The following is a 19,586-nucleotide window of genomic DNA, read 5'->3' on the forward strand; positions in this document are numbered from 1 at the left end:
TTTGGGCTGATGCTAGATCAAGATCGGCATACTAGTATTTTGGAGACGTTGTCACATTTGATGCCACATATCTGACCAACATTTATAAAATGTCATTTGTGCCATTTTCAGGAGTTAACCATCATCATCAGACAATCATGTTTGGTTGTGCTTTGTTAGTTAATGAGACGGCGTAGTCATATACATGGTTATTGAGAACCTAGCAAGAGGCAATGCTTGGGCGTGCCCCTTCAACGATAATTACCGATGATGATAAGGCGATGGCGAAAGCCATTGTAGAGGTACTACCGAATACAACTCATAGGTTGTGCTTGTGGCACATTCTCCAAAAGTTTCCTGAACACTTGGCCTATGTATATAACAAGTTTCCGGACTTTCAAAGAGATTTTCGTCATTGCATCCATGAGACTATTACAATTGCTGAGTTCGAAGAGGAATGGGCATCGACATTGATGAAGTATGATTTAGGAGAAAATAATTGGCTGCAAAATCTTTACATTCGACGAGAAAAGTGGGTTCCGGCTTACTTGCGTTCAACATTCTGTGCCGGGATGTCAACAACTCAACGGAGTGAAAGTATGACCAATTTTTCAAAGACTATGTTCGATCTAGTACTATGGTGAGTGACTTTGTTCATCAGTATGAGGCGACTATAGATGCACGTTATTTTAAAGAGAAAGAGAAGAGAAAGATGTGCGAACGAAGTCTACTCGTGCGATATTGAAGACACCTCTTAAAATTGAAGAGGAGGCAGCACTGATTTATACAAGAAAGTCTTTTATGATCTTCCAGGATGAGTTGTTTGATAGTCTACGGTACATATCAAGAAAATTGTCCACAGAGGGTGAAAGCAAGACTTATGGGGTGACACCCTATGGTAAAGAAACACCTATTTACCATGTCATGTTGGAGAGTGGTGAAGGTGTTGCGACATGTACGTGCCAGAAGTTGGAGTTTATGGGGATTTTCTGCAAGCATAACTTGTGTGTTTTTGGCAAAAAAGGTAAGTTAGATAGATTGCCACAGCATTATGTAATGGAAAGATAGACTATTAATGCTAAGAGTCGGCCAATCCCTGACATAGCAAGTCCTACAGGGCTCCTTCAGCTAGGATTAGATGATCCTACGATGAGAAAAAGCAAGTCCATGATACAACTTTATGACATTGTTGAACTTGGTCGCAGTCAACAGAAAAACACAATTTCCTCACCCGTGCATTAGAGAAGATTAATAAAAAATTACTTGCAATGGAAGATCACGTAGATACTGAGGGAACACATTATTCAAATAGAGGAGAGACTTGCAGTATTGATCAAGTATTAACAAGTCAAGTTGTATCAAATTTTTCACAAACGGTCCAGGACCCTCCACGGGTGCCAACAAAAGGTCGACCAAAGTCTTTGAGATCCAAGAATCCAAAAGAAACACAAACAACAAAGAAAAGACGCTTGAGCATTTGCAAGGCTGAAGGACATGCTAAAAACAATTGCCCTTCAGTAAGGTATGTAGCTTTTGAATTATTTGTGGGTTCGATTCATTGGTATTTAATTGAAGAAGTTAATAAAATTTGTGTTTTGTTGTTTTTTATGTAGGGATCTTCGGCCAACATCTGTCAACCTGTCACAACCAATGTAATTGCAAGGTTTTATATGGAAGTCTGCGAGTAGATCATGCGAGTCTTGAGTTTGTGGAGAATTCCTTTATTGTCAAGTTTTAATGTGTACTGCCAATGGTTTTATTGTTAAATTTTGGAGACTTCTGGACTTGGTTGCAATGTTATTGATTTTGTGACTTTAGCTTTATAAAGTATTTGATTGTTATCAGTTCATGTACCCTTATTAATGGGACGAGTCAAATATCTACTTGTTTTTGTTTATGAGCAAGCTATCAATGTTTCCATTTTTACGTGTTGAATTAATGTCTTTAAAGCCATCTCAAGCAAACATTTTACGTATGGGATTTAGAAAAGCAGTGTAGGTTTCTGATTTATAACCGATTTTGTTCTTAAAGTATTATGCTAGGTGTTTTGCACATGTTCAGTAAATTGTCACGGCTAAAAACAATTTCTGGTTGTAACTTTGTTTCTATGACAAGCAAATTGCAAGTTTTGAGGATTCAAAATCATTACATAAATTTAGCATCATAGCAAAGCAGTACAGGTTTCTTCTCCTTAGAGATACAAAAAATACACTAACTCTTGATACCAATCTGGTTAAACAGGGCTTTAAAAGCCTTTACATTCAAAATAAATCCAAAAGTTACATCCAAAATCACAGTTCTGGTAGCATTGGCAGATACATATTGTAGTTTTTTGGAGACATCAAAATTACAACTCAAAATAAGATAAAAAATGACTATGATAAGATAAACGCTTTCAATATTCTCTTGTACTTCTTCTCCATTACTTGGAATTTGGATTGTTCGATGCCAAGACGTTGATGAAGTACCCTCTCATTCCTTTGCCAAGCTAACTGCAATGTTATCTTACAGCAGCTGTTTTAGTTACTTTGAAGATCAATCCATTCCAAAAATGAACATTGTGCATTATTTTTATAATTTGGACAGTTGTAAAATCTTCTACCAAAACTGTTTGACTTCCCAGAAATCCGTAATTTTGCTTGAATGCCACAATAGCAAAATGGTCTCTCCAGTGGAACTTCTTCTCTTCTTGCAGTCCATGAAGATGAACCAGAAGAAGCTGAACTTCTCATTTTCTGTCATAATATAAAAGCAGGGCATCAACTAATTTGAAAACATAATCTGTCAAACTTAGAAGAGCATCAACTACTTTGAAAACATAATCTTGTCAAACTTACAATCCAAAACCATGAGAAATAGCATATTGAGACTTGATATAAAAGAAGCCATGTTCATGGTTCACAGTTCCCATTAAACAGTCACAAAATATCTGTCATAATCCATAAAGTTCAACAAACTTACATATAAGAACCGTGAGAAATAGCAAAGCAACTAAACTACTTAAAGCATATTGAGCTTTTTAAACTTGGAACTCATGTTCATGGTTCAAAGTTCCCATTAAATAGTCACAAAATAACTGAACTATTTATAAGCAATTGTTAACAACTCTGTCATAATATAAAAGAAGAGCATGACTACTTTGAAAACCCAATTTGTCATAACCCATAAAGTTCAAAAAACTGACATATAAGAAACATGAAAAATAGCAAAGTTCAATTCACATTAAACAGTCACAAAATTAATGTACAATTTAGAAGCAGTTCATAACAAGTCAAGTGGTAGCATTCTGAATCCACAATATTGGACTTAACAATATTTTGAAGACAAACTACAAAATCTAAGGTTATGAATCCACAAATCAGAATCTAACAGAAAATAAATAACCCACGAAGTGAATCTGTCTATTAATACACAAAGTAGTATCACAAACTTCTGGATTTTGAAGATAACTGAATGAACTTTTTGAATCTACAAAGTAGAATCCAAAAACCTAATAGAAAACAAACAACCATCAATTAAAATATGAGTTTGAATCTGTGAAGAGATATGAACGAAAAAAATTAATCTGTGAAAAGAAAGAACCCAAGTTGTCGCTAGGGTTTCTAAATTCATCCCAAGGTTGAATCTGCCCGTCTCCTTGCACAGTCGCGGGATGGGCTGTCGTCACTATTCGAACCAACGGCAGGGAGAAAACCAACGACAGGGAGAAGGGTCTGAAGCCGTCTGTCTCGATTTGAACCTCTCGTAGCGAGAAGGCGACCTTAGCAAGAAGGGTCTGAAGCCATCTCGATTCGAACCTCCCGCAGCGACAATAAACAATACTTGGTCGCGGGATGGGGCTGCCCTTGCGATTTGAACCACGGAGCGATTTGGGGATGAAGCCGTCTCGAGATGGGGGGACCTAGATGGTATACGAGTCGTCTCTGCTCGAACCAGAAGGGGACCTGAATGGGTTTGAGATTAAATGGACAAAGATTGGGTGAAATGCGGTTTAGACATAAAGAGCATGAGACACGTACGTGGCAGCCAATTACTAGAGGGCTGTTATTTGAGGGTTAACAGTCCAACCGGTCCCCATGTATTCTCAAAAAGAAAAGAGAATGAAATGAGAGAGAAATAATAAAAAAATATTTAGATGAATAAACAGTAATCTTTATATGGAGAAAATTTACTGTAGCTAGATATAAAATAGGAAAAAAAATTCTATTCATAATCCTCATACACCACACATCATTCTTTTTGTTATTTTTTTAATTTTTTTCTTTTACCAAATGTGTAGTATATGTATGATTAGTAGAAGAATTTAATTATTTTAAGATGAATTAAATTAAAAAAATTTAAAAAAAATTAAAAAATTATATAGTGTGTAGTGTATGGACTTATGAATAACAAAGCTCGAGATAGAATAGATGATTTTGACTTTTAGCCAAGTTTAAATAAATGATCTAATAAAAAAATTATGAGTGCTTTACGACATAAAAAAACACTGCATTAGATTAGTCATGTTTAAATAATTTTGAGTTCAAGCTACGGTAACTCGCGTAACAAATCATATTTGGCCAGTTCAAGTAGTTCAGTTATTTGATTGTTTTATAAAATATATACTGTAAGTGTGCAATTACTGTATATATCAAATTTATATAAAAAAATAATAATTTTTTAATAATAAATTCTTCACTTTTTCAAAATAATTTTATAACGTATAGCATTCCTCTTATTTTATTATTTTTTTTCTTTATGCTAACGGTTTTTTTTTTTTTTTTTTTTTTTTTTTTTTTTTTTTAATCTTTCTTCCTTCTCGAGCCTTCCTTGCATTGATCCCTTCTCTTCCGCAAAAATTTTTTCCCACCGATCGTCCCGATATTTTCTCTCCATATCCCCCTTGGTTTCCGTCGTTTGTGTTTTGTGCGATCTCTTCTGTTCCGTTCACTTCCTCCATTCATTTTTGTGGAATGGGTTTTGGAGTTTTTACAGTGAAGCAAAAAAAAAAAAAGTAAAAAACCCATGCAGTTCCAGAAACCGATTGGGGATGGTGAGGCTTCTATAAACTCAAAACCGTTCCCACCAAATTCACCAACTGCCCTTCTCACCGATCTCTCCCCGTTCGTTTTTGTCTGAGACTTTGATCGATGGCTTCGTCCTTTCTCTCTACGAAGCCATTTCTTGGCTCTTCCATAACCGAAGACGCCTTCTCTGGACTCCGTTACCTGCGCTCACATCTTCTTCGTTCCCCGGTACACATTTCCAACAGTACCTCTACCGCCAAGAAGCTCCGTCAGTCTCTCTCATCTTCTCCCTTTCTATATTTTCACGAGATTTAGTCATTTGCCCCTTATTTTTATTCGCAGTTGTTCTTCTTTTTGTACTCTATTTTTATTTTGAATAATTCATGGCTTTTGTTCAATTTAGTTTCTGAATTTTTCTTATTTAGTGTGAATTGGTCGACTGCGATTTGCTTTTAAATTGAATTTATTATTAATGTGGTGTTATGTGTTGCTGGAAGTGCAATTTATGTGGATGTTCTTGTAACTGTATGACTGATCTAGGCTTTTTTTTTTTTTTTTTTAGCATAGAAGATGCGTGTATTGTCCGTATTGGGCTGTAATATGGAGGTTTCTTGTTGTGCTGCTATTATGTGTTGTTGACATGAACACAAGTATGTTGGTAGTGTGGTAATTTCTTGTTGGAAGTGCAGATTTATGTAGCTGCTTTTTGTAGCTAGTATGTTGCTGTAATTGATAGAAGAAAGTTTGGCAAAAGAATATAGTTGGATGGAAAATGTAGATATTTGATTTGTAATTAAGACATTTATATAGAATTTTAGATTAGCTTAATCAAATATCCGTGGTTATTAGCATTAAATGACCTTTGAAAATATAATTTTTGAAATATTAATTTAATTAAAATATAATTATTAATTAACATATAATCGGTAGAACTACAAAATGTGATAAAAATAAATTAAATAAAAAATTATTAAATTAATAATATTTTATTATTATATAGAGAGTAAATGGATAATTCAATGTAATGATTGGATTTGAATGGAATATGCAAATGCAAACTCATGTTATATTAGCTAAAATTTGAGTTTGCATTTAGCTATTCCAATTAGAGTGCTAAAGGTCATATTTTGGAAGTTTTGCATAATCTGGATTAATCCCATATTGTAAATTATGCAAAAATGTCATATTTTGAGAGTTTTGATCCATATTCAAATAGTAAAAGAAAAAAAAAATAACTCTGATGGTATATTAAAGTAATCTAGAAAAAAAAAATGATGAAGGGAGAGGCGTGCGTGGACGTGGCCACGTCAGTCGGGAGAATATATCAGTAGCAAACATCAGTGGCTGTAGAACCACTCTTGTGGTAAATCACGTTTGTTTGCAAAATAGCCAAGAATGCTATGACTCGCCCAAGTTCATGACTTAGCAACCTCTGACTCGTTCTTCTGTCGTCCAACTTGAAGCTGAATGGAAAGCAACAGTTGTCCGATTTGGTAACCTTCCTTTCAACCTAATTTCAATCCCTATATCTTCAATCTGGGAATTTCTTTGAGATATTTTCGTTTCCCCGGCTTTATTGAAACTGCATTTCAGATTTGAGCAGGATTTGATTTATTTTTCCCCCATTTTCATTATGGAAGGCTGTGATCTTGGGTTTGATAAAGTATTTGCTTTACTTATTGCTCTGTTTGGTTCCAAGGAGAGGAATGCTGGAAATAATAGGAAACAATTGAATTTAGTTGGGTTTTATTTTTGTTTTTGAGAGACCATGACATATAAGAAAACTCGAGCTGTTTGTTTTTTGTTTTCTCTCGTCCTTTTGTTTTCTATTCTTCTGCTGGAATTAAATCCATGCCTATCGAAATGGAAACCCACCTTTTGTTTCTGAGTAAGGATTTTTGTATAATGTAAAGCATGGATTCAGAAATTTTAGCTTGGGATATAAAGGGCTTAGTGGAGATTGTATACAGAGTTGATAGTACTTGTTATACTCCTGTTAGCCAATGCTGGCATACTATTAGTTGTTTCATTTGTTCTAATGTCCTAATGCATAAATCAATGTTAAATTAGTTGTCTACTATTTAATGCGAACTTTTTTGGAATATACTTAAAATATGGGTTTTTTCCTTGGGGGGTGGAGGATAGGGAGTTCCCATGTGTAGGCTCCATGTATATTACATTGTTAGTTTGTGTTGATTGAACATTTTCATACCGGTTGTACTTATGTTTCATGGATCAATGAAAAATAAATCGACCCTTCTTGGATATTATATTTTGCATACAATTATTTGCAACATAGCAATGTGGAAGGAAGATACCAAAACAAATTAGGAGTTTGGCAACCATTGGCGATGAAATATTGAGCTTTTCTGATCTTTCAAAGGTTTGGTTCTTGAATTCATATACGTTGCTTTTTTAGTTAAGGTCCTCTTCTATCTTGTTGCCTGTTCTGCTAGACATATCATAAACATCAATGCTCATACGTGCCAAAAAGTATCTGAATGACAATCACCATAGAACTGCATGCTTGTCCATTTAATCTTATATCACCAATTGATAATTAAATAATTTTATATTACCAATTTATAATTAAATAAATTGCTTGTTTCATGCCAATCATATGCTGCAAATATTTGCTATCTGCCATTATCTTCCCCCTCAATGCATTTCCGGATTTTCCCAAGTAATTCAAATTGTTGTTTTATCTCATAGGTCATGAATTTTTCATGCATAAGCATGGTCTCATTAAATACAATCATGAAATGTAGGAATACCATTGTATTAGACTCCATTTCATGGGGCTTGCATCACATCAAAATCCAGGCAGTGCTGGTGGCTGAGTTAGGATACCTTTATGTTTGATAAGAGGATATAGTGTCATAAAGGCTAAATTGTAGTATACTTGCAGGTCATTTAAAATACTCTATACTTTCCAGTTTGAGAATTGGCTTTGTCAAGGTACACCAAATTCAATGGGAGGTTCATTCAAAACCTTCTAAACATGGAGGAGATCGTCGAAGCTGCAAAATGTTTCCGAAGAATTCCTGATTGCTTGGTTTGCAAGAATTTGGAATTTGCACTGCACAGACTGCAACCAACTTTACTGTGAGGTAATGTTTGTATGTTATGTTATTGTTTTAACTCTTGCTCTGTTGATTTCTTTATGTTCGACACAACCAAAGTTTAACTGACTAAAAAAGTCTTTTGAGGCTCCAGTTTTCACTGTAGGGCCAGCCAAGTTTACTTGATAGTTTTTAAGCATGTATCATAGTGATCCAAATTACTATCATATTAGTTTTTTGTTCTTTGGTGGGAGAGAATATTCACACACTTAGCTCTTATATTGATTATCTAAATAGGTCATGTTATTCTACGAAGGGAGTCAGTTTGCCTTTGATAGTGTTGGAAGTTACATATAATATGAGAATATGTGGGCAGAGTCTTTCATGCTGCCAAGTTGATTCCATAGTTATGCGTATGAAAAATGATTGTTGCAAGCGCTTGGTGCAAATGGCGTGCAACCGGCCATTTAATAAATTTATTTTCTCTCTCTCTCTCTCTCTCTCTCTCTCTCTCTCTCTCTCTCTCTCTCTCTCTCTCTCTTTGTTGGTTGTAATTTTCACACCAAATCCTTCCACAATAGTAGTTCCACAGGCTTTGGATTTGGATTTACTCAACCAAATAAAAACTTTCCAGTCCTTCTCCGTTGATGGGTCTCGCCGGAACTTTGCTAAACTCTATTTATAACTAAAGTCAATTCTTCTTCTTTGTTTCCATCGATCAAAAAAGGGGTCAGAGTAGTATTCTGTTTCAGTCGGAAAGCTTCCTAGCCTGCTAGCATTGTGAGTGAAGAGAAACTGGAAGATGATGCTAAATTGGAAAATTTGGGCAGTTTCTTAGCGATTACATTGACAATCCCACAAAAAAAGTTATGTAGGAAAGTTTAACCATTTCATATTTTGGAGAGGCTGATAAGCTTGAGGAGAGAGAAAGCTTTTGAGGAGAGTGATCGAGGGGTGCAAAAAGCAAAGTTTGGGCTAAGGAGAGAGATGGAAGGAGAGAGAGAGGGGGATGGGGGAGTCTGGGATATGTTGGGTTTGAGGAGATAGAGTCTGGGAGTGTATAGAATTGTCCTGCTAGTGTTGTGAGTGAAGAGAAACTAGAAGCTCTTACAAAATATGAGCATGAAAAGATTGACAAGCTGCTTCTCTTACATATTCTCATGCCTTTTTGAGAAAACAAACAAGGAAAAAAAAGAAATACAAGAAAACAAGAAAGGGAAGAAGAAAGAGAGAGAGGTATGCTTTTGTACTTTTTATTTATTTTTATTCTCTCCTGTACAGTCCGACTGTATCCGCTTACACTTCCCGACTGTACCTAGCAAACCTGATATGCGTATACCATCCAAATGTCTTGTTTATTATACCAATTAAAAGTTCATTTTTCCCTTCTGGTCATTTTGTTTGAAAATATTGCGTTGAATTGAATGTATTAGAAAAGATTGGTTATGGACTGAAAAATGGGTTTATTGTGTACAACAACGTTACAGGGAACACAATATCCCAAAGCATGTGAAATTATTACTTATTCTAAAAGTTTAAGCTAACTGGAAAATGTAGATTTTTTAATTTAATTTATATCTTAACACTCCACTCAATAAGTGGGTTCAACACATAGAATATTTGATTAAATAAGATACAGTGTAGAGTCAAGTTTGAACTTTGGACTAAAAAATGGGTTATTGTGTACATCAACGTTACAGGGAACCCAATATTTTCAATGCATGTGAAATTATCACTTATCCCAAAAGTCTAAGCTAATGGAAAGACATAAATTTTATCATTTAACTTATATCTTAACACTCTCTCTCAATAAGTGGGTCCAATACGTCAAATAATTGATTAAATGGGATACAGTGTAGAGTTAGGTTCGAACTAAAGACTCTTGCTTTGATATCATGTGAAATTATCATATATCTCAAGTTTAAGCTAATATGAAGAAGTAAATTTAATTATTTATATCCTTTAACAAGGCAGTTCATAAGCTCACTGATGTATGCAAGTTGAACGATTTATCTGAAATCTCATAAGCGTTTTAACCAATTGCAAACTTTTAATTATCAAAATATTTTTCACCAAGATGGGGTTGGTGCCACTTTATACCCCTCCTGTTTGAGTAAAGGTCCTTTTCAGTGTTTTGTGTAATATTTCATCCTTTTTGTAACTTAAATTAACGTATATCTTTCTCATCCGTATCTAGTAGACAATCACGACATGCCCCCACCTTGTTTTTGTGATGCCTTAATGGAACTGGTTGGACCCTTCATTCTATAGGGGAAAGGCTGTCCTCCATAATTTTCTAAATTATAAGTGTCGCAGTATGGGCATGTTTTTTGTTTCCTAGTTATTTTTATTTAGTTGCACCGACGAAGTGTTCTTCCACTAAATCATGCTTCTTGTTCATAAACTCGTCCCTATATTTTTATAGAAAAATATAGTTGCAAGCACAATTGTATACTAATGTGATGTGATTGGTCAAAAAGTAAATTTTATTGAAAACAGTGTTAATTTAAATTTTAAGTATGAACAAATCAGTATTAGTATATAGATTAGTGTGCGACTGTATTTGTATGTAGGAAAATTCTATTTTTATTGATGTAACCAGCATTTATGCATGTCATGTCATAGAAGCAATCTAGGTATGTGGCTAAATGAGCTGATGCAACTGTTGAGCCTGTCGCCTTGGCACAAAGCAGTATTCTTCACGTCCCGCGAGGTAAGTGAGATTGATTTCAAAATCATAGCCCTTTAAACTTGAACTACAGAGAGCATTACAAAACTAGGGGACAAAAGAGCCTGGTTGAACGGCTTTAGGGTAGGAATTTTCTCATTTTTCAATAAGGGAATGTTTTGTAGTGATTACGAATTTGACTCGAAAAGATGGGTATGAAAAACCTTGTCATGCAAGTATAGGTTAATCTTTCTCTTTCTTCTGGAAAATTTCAAAGTTTGGGACATATGCCTTGACCTGTTAGGTTTGCTGTGTCGGATTGAATTTGTCTTCTTTATGAAAATTAACTGCATTACTTCTTAGTTGGGTCATCACAAAGCACTAAGCTTTATTTTGATTGGTCCAAAGTTAAATTAATGAATCAAAGATTAGTTGTTAGGCAACAATGATACTGAAGAAGATATGAAAACTTTACAAGCATGATATATATATATATATATATATATATATATATATATATATATATATATATATGGTACCTTCATCCTCATGCTTGATGGATGGGTCCCACTAGTAATTTTCTTCAATTGGTGGGTCCACTAAGTTGAGCCAGCCTATTTAGTCGCTTTTAGTCTCTTTCTTGTAAAGATTGTAACAAGACAGGAGCCTCAGAGGGAATGCTTTCTTGATTATGCTCAAGGAATTTAAACAGGTTCTCCTTTTGACAAGGAAACTTGTGTGTGTGGGTCTGAACCTTAGAGCATGATAAACTTTACAACTGGACTTAAACTATGACCAACCATTATATTTGATGGCTATCAAGTATGGTTCTAGGAATGTTTTTTAAAAAATGCTTGGCTATAAAAGGAAAATCGTACAAAATTAAATTTACATGATATTAATGTGGCTTGATGTGGTAAATCAGATAGTAAAACTCATTTTATTAGAAAGTATATCTATCATGTTACAATAAGCCATATTAATTTGTAAATTTATATTTTTAAGATCCCTTTGTAGGTATACCACTTATCATTTTTTCTTGGATAGGCCAAATGAAATAAACCTTGTTTGATTATGGCATTGGTTTGTGAATAATCCATCCAAAATCAATCCAGTATTTGAATAGAAAAATTTTATAAACTATATTATCATTCTATTTATATCCTACTAAGTAAAATGCGGCACATTTACTACTATTGAATAATTATTTATTATAAGCTATTTTATCATCAAATGGTGATAAATTCGTCACATCATATATGGTAAATAGTGGTGTGGTGTATATCATTACTTATTTGAATAATAAAAAGAAATTAGCATAAAATTTAGGAAATTATCCACTTACAACTTTTGTACAACTCTATATTAAATGGAGGGTAGTTTCGTAAAACTGAATATTTTTTAATGCATCGGCGTACTTGCAAATTTAGGCAAAGAAGTGTTAAATGTTTTCGGAAAACGAGCGACCTACAAATTTTTTTATAATTATTTTACATCTCTATGCATCGCTTAGAAAGAAAATTTTATCAAATTAAAATCTATTTTTAATAAGAGTAATGTTATATATATATATATATATATATATATATATATATATATATATATATATGTGAGTATGTAAATATTGTGTAATTGTTTTGAAAAAGAAATAGATTTATTATTAAAAAATAAAATTTTTTAATATAAATCTCATATTTATTTACTTATTTTAAAGTGATTGTAGGTTATTTTTGTACTCAAGACTAATTATTATTTCTCCTTCAATAAAATGATATGATTACTTTAAGTATAAAATTAATAACAAAATATGGGGAAGATTTCATTTTGTTTAAAGAAAGCGGAAAAATTTTACCCGAAAGAGAACTTATTAACGGGATCTAACCATATCATTGTCTGAATTTTCAATGGAAATAATCGGTTTTGTTTGGTTATATAGTACATGAGATATTTTATTAAAAATTAAATAAAATATTATTATAATATAATTTTTTAATATTAATTTTATTTTAAAATTTAAAAAATTAAATTATTTATTATATTTTATATAAAAATTTAAAATAATTATAATAATAAAATAAAATAAAATAGTTTAAATTTAAGTGAACAAACGCAGCCTTATTTTATTTATATCAGGAGCGGGACGACTACGAGAATCAGACTAAATAAAGGTGCTGTTCAAAAAAAAAAAAAAGAATAAATAAAGGTGGATTTTATTGCCTAGTTCTCTTCTCTCCACTCTCATATGTCAGTCTTGCAAGTGTGACACGTGACAGATATTTGTCAGGCCCTGGAAGTGAAAAGTGTAGTGTAGGTGTGAAATAAAAGAACAGAAAATATTCCTTTCTTTTTTTTTTCTTTTTTTTAATTTATCTAGCCTTTTGTGATTTTGTCGAGTATCACTTCGGTCCACAGACAGGTGGGACCCATGATGTGAACCCACTACTCTGCCCAATCAAATCACCTCAATTCTATTATATTATTAACAAAAATGCCCAATAAATATATCGAAATAAAATGCTACTTCGAACAATTTTTTGCTATATCAAAAATTTTACAGCAAGTTCGACGCAACTTAAATATGATTATTATATAATCTTATTTTTTTATATAAAGATTGATTTAGAAAATTAAAAAAAAAACGTGAGATTTAAATTTGGAATACTTTAGTTAGGCATAGTGACTAGGGGTATAACCGGTTTTAAACAAAATTTGACACTGAATCGGTATGTATCGATTTTGTATTTTTAAAAATCGATTCACACCAGTTATCCTCCTAAACCGGTATCTCCTATTTTACCAATTCTTATATAGTTCGGTCTGGTTTTAATAGTATACGTATTAATATTAGTTTTAGTGATTAGAATAACTATATATTAATATTTGTTACAGTAATTTTAATTTATTATAATTATATGATTGATAATGATAGTATTACTATATCATTATTTCATAATAATTATTTAGTATAGTGATTTATAGTAATATATAAATTACTATTAGTAATTATTTAGTAATATACAATTTTTAGTAATTATTTAGTATAGTAATATAGTATTAGACTATTAGTATTAGGCCATAAAATGTAAATTATAATTAATATACACTATATATTAATGTATATTAGTATTACTAATTTACTAATGTACTTATAAGAAATAATATATTAAAAATTTATTAGGCCATAAAATGTTATTAATTTATATACTATGATTAAAGTATATGATCAAATAAATTTTCATATTTAAGAAAATTTTATGTTACAAATTATAATAATATTATCTTATATATAATTATAATTTATGTTTTATAGATTTCTTCATTCTTAAAAAGCAAACAACTATTCTTTCTCTTTCTCAAGCATCACCTATATTCAAACATGCATTTAGAAAATGATATGTAGACAATTTATTTTACAAACTTTACACAACTTTATAATAATATATTATTATCTTAAATTTAAAAATCGGATAACAATTATGAATTAAAAAATTATAATATTTATTAAAGATTTATAATAAAGTTTTGCTATGCATCATCCTCATATACCATATGCCATACTTATTTTTATTTATTTATTTAATTTTTTTAATTTTGTTCTTTTCAAACTAATTGAATTCTTCTACTTATAATCTATATACCATATATTTGATACAGCAAAAAATAAAATTAAAAATTAAAAAATTTTGTGTGATGTGTGATGTGAGAATGATGAATAAAATTTTTATCATGTGAAAGTTTATAAGAGAGAAGATAATAAGGTACAAGTTTTGTATAATTATTTTTAAAAAATTAAATAAATACAGATTTAAGAAATTAATTTTTAATAATAAATCTTTTTCTTTTTATTTTTCAAAACACGTTGTGCTGTTCTATTGGGAGATGGGATGGGTCCCGACTCCCATCTCTCTCTAAATATTCTCTCTCATGTCAAGACACGTTGTGCTGTTCTATTGGCTATTTCGTGTGGGGACATTCTCGTTGCACTGGCTTTTTTGCCGCGTGTACAGAAAAACCTCCTTTATTTTCCTTTGTTCTTTTCTTTTTTCATACTTAGAAATTAAAATATTAGGAGAAACTTGTAATTATTATTAAATTGTGTAAATATTTATTATTGTCAAAGATATAATACGTTTTAGTATATGGTAAAACTTTAATAAATCTGAAACCTTTTTAATTAAAAAAGGCTGATTAAAAATAAAAATAAAAAAATTGAATGATTATATAATTACATATGACAATTTATATTATTGTCAAGTCAAGTCACGAGCGTTAAACAATTTGAGTCTAACTCAAACCCAATCCATTTTATTATTTGATCAAATCCTAAAATTTGAACCCAACTCATCTAATTAATAGGTGATATGACACAACTCGCTTAATCTGTTTAGTAATTAACTTTTATTGAATTAACTTAGATACAACCCATTTAATATATTTCAACCCATTTAATTTGCTTAAAGTCATTTCATATAAATGTGCTAAGTTGATTCGTATATTTATTTTTTAACTCAATTAATACAATTTCATATATAATGAAAGGATAACTATATAAATAGAGTAATGTTTTAGCTACAAAAAGATTCCATAAAAGTAAATCTATTAGCTAACGTGGCTTGATGTTGTACGTTAGATTGTAAAGTTACTTTTATTGTAAAGTAGATCTAACATATCATATGAAACCACGTCAGCTTATAAGTTTACTTTTGTGAGATCTCTTTATAACTGTAGTATTTATTAAAAACTAATATTTTCATAAAATAAAATTAGATATGAACAAAAAAAAATTAATAGTTTTGAGATATAATTTAGTCAAATACTAATATTAATATTATGAGTTATTTACAATAATTAAAAAAATACATATAAGATTAAACATTTATAAAATTTAAAAATAGAAATTTATTTTTATTATACAGGTTGATTGCGAGTTGCGCATGTTGACATGCAATTGACCTATTTATTAATAGTGTTTTATTAGATTATCATGTTTTGATCCAAATCTATTTATATAATATTGAAGCCTACTTATTTTGTATTATATTTGTGTCAAACTCACAGGTCATATCATATATTAGCACTTCTACATAATGATATCAGTAAAAAAAAAATTTCTAATTATAGACTTTAGAATGATGTGGATACAACTCAGAGAGAAAAATTTTAATTTTTATGAATGTGTTTATTATTATTATTATGTTTTTCCCAATAAGTTTTAGTTTTTTTTAATTAAATAAAAATACCTTTAGATCATATTATCGAGAAGCCAAATAATTGGTGTCAACATTAATTACGTATTGCTTTTATCAGGTCTCAATGGCAGACCATGCGAGCAAATTAATTGAGCACCTAAGGCCGTGTTAGGAAGAGAAGCTGCTCATTTTCTTTAGAAAAAAACTATTCATTGTTTTAGAGTCTTTCGTTGAAAAAGAGGTTGGAGTCTTAGCTATGGTTTTAAATATCGTACCGTATCGATCAGAATATTTTGTATTGGTCACTAGTCTGATATAGATATTGTATTTATTTCGTACTGGTCTGAATACCGGCTGGCCGGTCGTACAGGCCAATATTTCGGCCTGTACCGACCGATATTTCAGCCTTCAATTTTTTTTTTAATTTTTTTAAACTATAAGTTTATTTTTTGACTCTTAATTTATACCAGACTATTTATAATTTATATATATGTATTTACGTATAAATTATTTACATATAAACTATTATTTTAGAATATAATATATATATTTATACAAATAATTTATTTATTTATTAACTATTCTGAAACGGTACCGATATCGAAATATTTCGTTCCAATGCCTTGACCAGTACGACATCCGGTACGGTATTCAAAACATTGGTCTTAGCTCCTATCCTCCTCTTTATTCCTTTTCCAGTATCGATTTGTGTATATGTTTTCATAGTAGTATTATCTCTCTATTTTCTATAGTGATCAACTATCGACACACGGTTCATCTGCTGATCTATCGAGAAGAAGCGGAACCATGGTGAAAATCTCAATACATGGCCTTCACGTACCATGATGCTTTTGTCGGCTATACGGGCTGTACTAGTAGATTCTCTACCTCAAAATCTTCTAGATATGCCCTACCCTATCTTACAACCACCGGAGTGTAGTCTCCACATGCCACCATAGGTGTGTGTGAAGAAATTTGGCTGGTTGCAATTCAATCCATCTAATGTTGGTCTTCCTACTATGATTTCACTTTTCCTATCCGATAATCTTGAGGAAGGGAATACGGATCTTTTCAAGAAATATCTAAAAACAACAAACCGCAGTGCACCTTCAGCTTCTACCTTCTTTAGCAGTGGCTCCACAGTTGTGCGAACTGCAAAAAAGATCATTTAAGAGAGCGTCCTCTTTGCAAGATATGGGTGGGGACCAAATATTTGATCCTAAGACCTGAGTTTTTTCTTCCCTTTAGCGTTATGGTTATTATAATGGGACATTTGTTGGGGAACTATCACACCTCCTTCTCATGTATCTCTTTTTTTATTATCTAAATGATATATTTGATTGTTTAGAAAAAAAATAATTGAGCATCTTTAATTGATGTTTCTCATTAAAAATTATTATTTTTTATTTGCATGGTTAATTTATAAAATCACTTTAAAAATTCACCATAGATCAATTAATATAATTAAAAATGATAAAATTTCCATATCAAGCATTATTATTATTTTTTGAAAAAAATATTTCAATTGAAGAGAGATCATGTATACTAAAATGACAAAAAGAATATTAGGTATGGCGTGGATATACAAGATTTAAAAAAAAAAATATTATATTCACATATTCATAATTTGATATATACAAATGTTCATCGGGATGGGATGGATGCAATAGCTTTCCCTTAAGAGACTACAGACTACCTCTTATCAGCTTTAGAAGCAGTCGTTTTCACAACTTGAGACCTCTGAAACATTTTTTGTTTTTTTGTTTTTTTTGAGTCCATCATACAAAATCCACCACGATTTTGGTTTTGTCGCTTTCTTGGTAGCATGGCAACCCTTTTGTGTGTTTCACTCTATGATATTTCTACTCTCTTTGGCAAGTGGGGTCCTTCTAGATTCATTCTCATTTGTCTACTAAACTTTTTTCTTATTTTCTTTCTTTAGTTTTATTAGGGTTGACGAAGAACTTGGGATGTTTTGTGATGTATAAATAGTTTAGAGATCAAATGCCTTTTAATTTACATCATAGATTTTATTATCTTTAATTAATCGTAATTATATGCACTTGTTATATGTACGTGACATGCATGTATACCATAGATGACAATATATGACACAATTAGTTGACTCAACACGGATACAATATGAAATAAGCGAATTTAAGTTTGATATAAATGAATTTGAATCAAAACAAATTGACCTGTAAAAATAAAATTAATAAACGAGTAAATTGCGAGTCATTCCGAAAAACATGCAATCAACTTGTATAACACGATTAAATTCTATTTTCACATTCTATAAGTACTGTTTAATCTGAAATATGATATGCATTTATTGTTGTTGAGATGTAATATTAATATTAGTATTGGCTACTTAATTATTTTATAAAAATATTATTATTTTTATATATTATTAGTTTAGATATTGATTATAAAATATTTTATCATTAATCCAATTGTAATTATGAATAATTTATATAGCTATCTATGTATTATATAAAAAATTATATTAATTGAGTCAATAAATATACAAATAAGCTAAACTCATTTATATATATGAAACGGGTAAATAACTCACGTTCAAGTTAATTCAATAAAAGCAAATTATTAATTGAGTTATGTGGGTTGTGTCTTATTATCAGTTATTCATATGGCCGGCCATATTAGGTTTTTATATTTCGACCTATTTAATTAATCGGGTTGTGTTCATGTTAACCATATAATCTAATATCTATGACTTGACACGACATGAACACAACCTGTAAATATGAACTGCCATGTCCCCCTAATGCATACTAGTCTAAATTGCTGTCATTTATGTATTGATTAACATATGAAATAATTTAGAACATGTCACGTAACAAATATAGCTAGAAATTAATGATAAAAATGTAAAATTTAGCCTTGGATCTGAACAGTAATTCTTGATCAAGAGAATGTGAGAAGATGAAAAATCCTAGTGCCTTCCTCATTTTCTGGTCAGAAAAAGGAACCCACTAAAGTCCAATATCATGAGCACAAAGAATATTGACTAAGGGAAATGCTTGGGCTACTGCTCGCCCTTTATTTTGTTTTTGTTTTTTTTGTTTTTGTATTTTTTATGATTAAATAAGTATTTTTTAATAATATTATAATTTTTTTAAAAATATTTAAAAGTGTTAAAAAAATACATATAAAAAAAGTTAAAAATAAAAATACACATTACAACCAACGGTAGTTCCAACGAGAGCTAGCAGCGGTAGCCGTAGTGCTACCCCCATTGACTAAACTGGACGTACGTGAACAAAATTTATATGGTAACTTCGTACTGCATTCATGTACACAGATGATGATTCTAATTTTCATAAAATATATACATATAGCTAATAGCTGTATGTTTATATTAATGAGTACGGGTCATTTGTTCTAAACATTTGAAAAAGGATAAACATTTGCTCCTAATCCTTACCCTGATCAATTTATCATTTTTAGTTACATTTTCCAAACATTGGTGAAATCTGGTATTAGTTTGATGAAATCTATGCATTTATTCATGGATCTATGAACTTTGTTTGCTAAAGAAAGTAAACTGAGATCATCCACACCTTTTCAAACCTCGTATATATACCCTGGAAAAAACTTACACATACAACCTGTATATGATCTAGAAATGCTTAGGGGTTAGGGGGGAGAAACGACAAAACTA

At 31.2% G+C, this 19,586-nt stretch overlaps 1 protein-coding gene and 1 long non-coding RNA gene across 3 annotated transcripts; both read left to right on the top strand.

Annotated features, from left to right (window-relative positions):
- Nucleotides 1-260: 260 nt before the first annotated feature.
- LOC122310313 (protein FAR-RED IMPAIRED RESPONSE 1-like) lies at nt 261-1,717 on the top strand. The gene is made up of 3 exons (XM_043124209.1): nt 261-611; nt 793-1,003; nt 1,593-1,717. Exons 1-3 carry the CDS (start codon nt 261-263, stop codon nt 1,715-1,717), a joined length of 687 nt encoding a protein of 228 aa, XP_042980143.1.
- A 3,035-nt stretch (nt 1,718-4,752) lies between these two features.
- LOC122311175 lies at nt 4,753-8,535 on the top strand. 2 transcript variants are annotated; one of them, XR_006242735.1, is made up of 3 exons: nt 4,753-5,253; nt 5,548-7,368; nt 7,894-8,535. It is a non-coding gene; the product is annotated as an uncharacterized LOC122311175 (long non-coding RNA). The 2 variants fall into 2 exon arrangements; XR_006242734.1 differs by having other exon boundaries at nt 5,548-8,535.
- The last annotated feature ends 11,051 nt before the right edge of the window (nt 8,536-19,586 follow it).

Source organism: Carya illinoinensis, chromosome 5, assembly GCF_018687715.1.
Source record: "Carya illinoinensis cultivar Pawnee chromosome 5, C.illinoinensisPawnee_v1, whole genome shotgun sequence".
In the NCBI taxonomy this organism is placed as follows: Eukaryota; Viridiplantae; Streptophyta; class Magnoliopsida; order Fagales; family Juglandaceae; genus Carya; species Carya illinoinensis.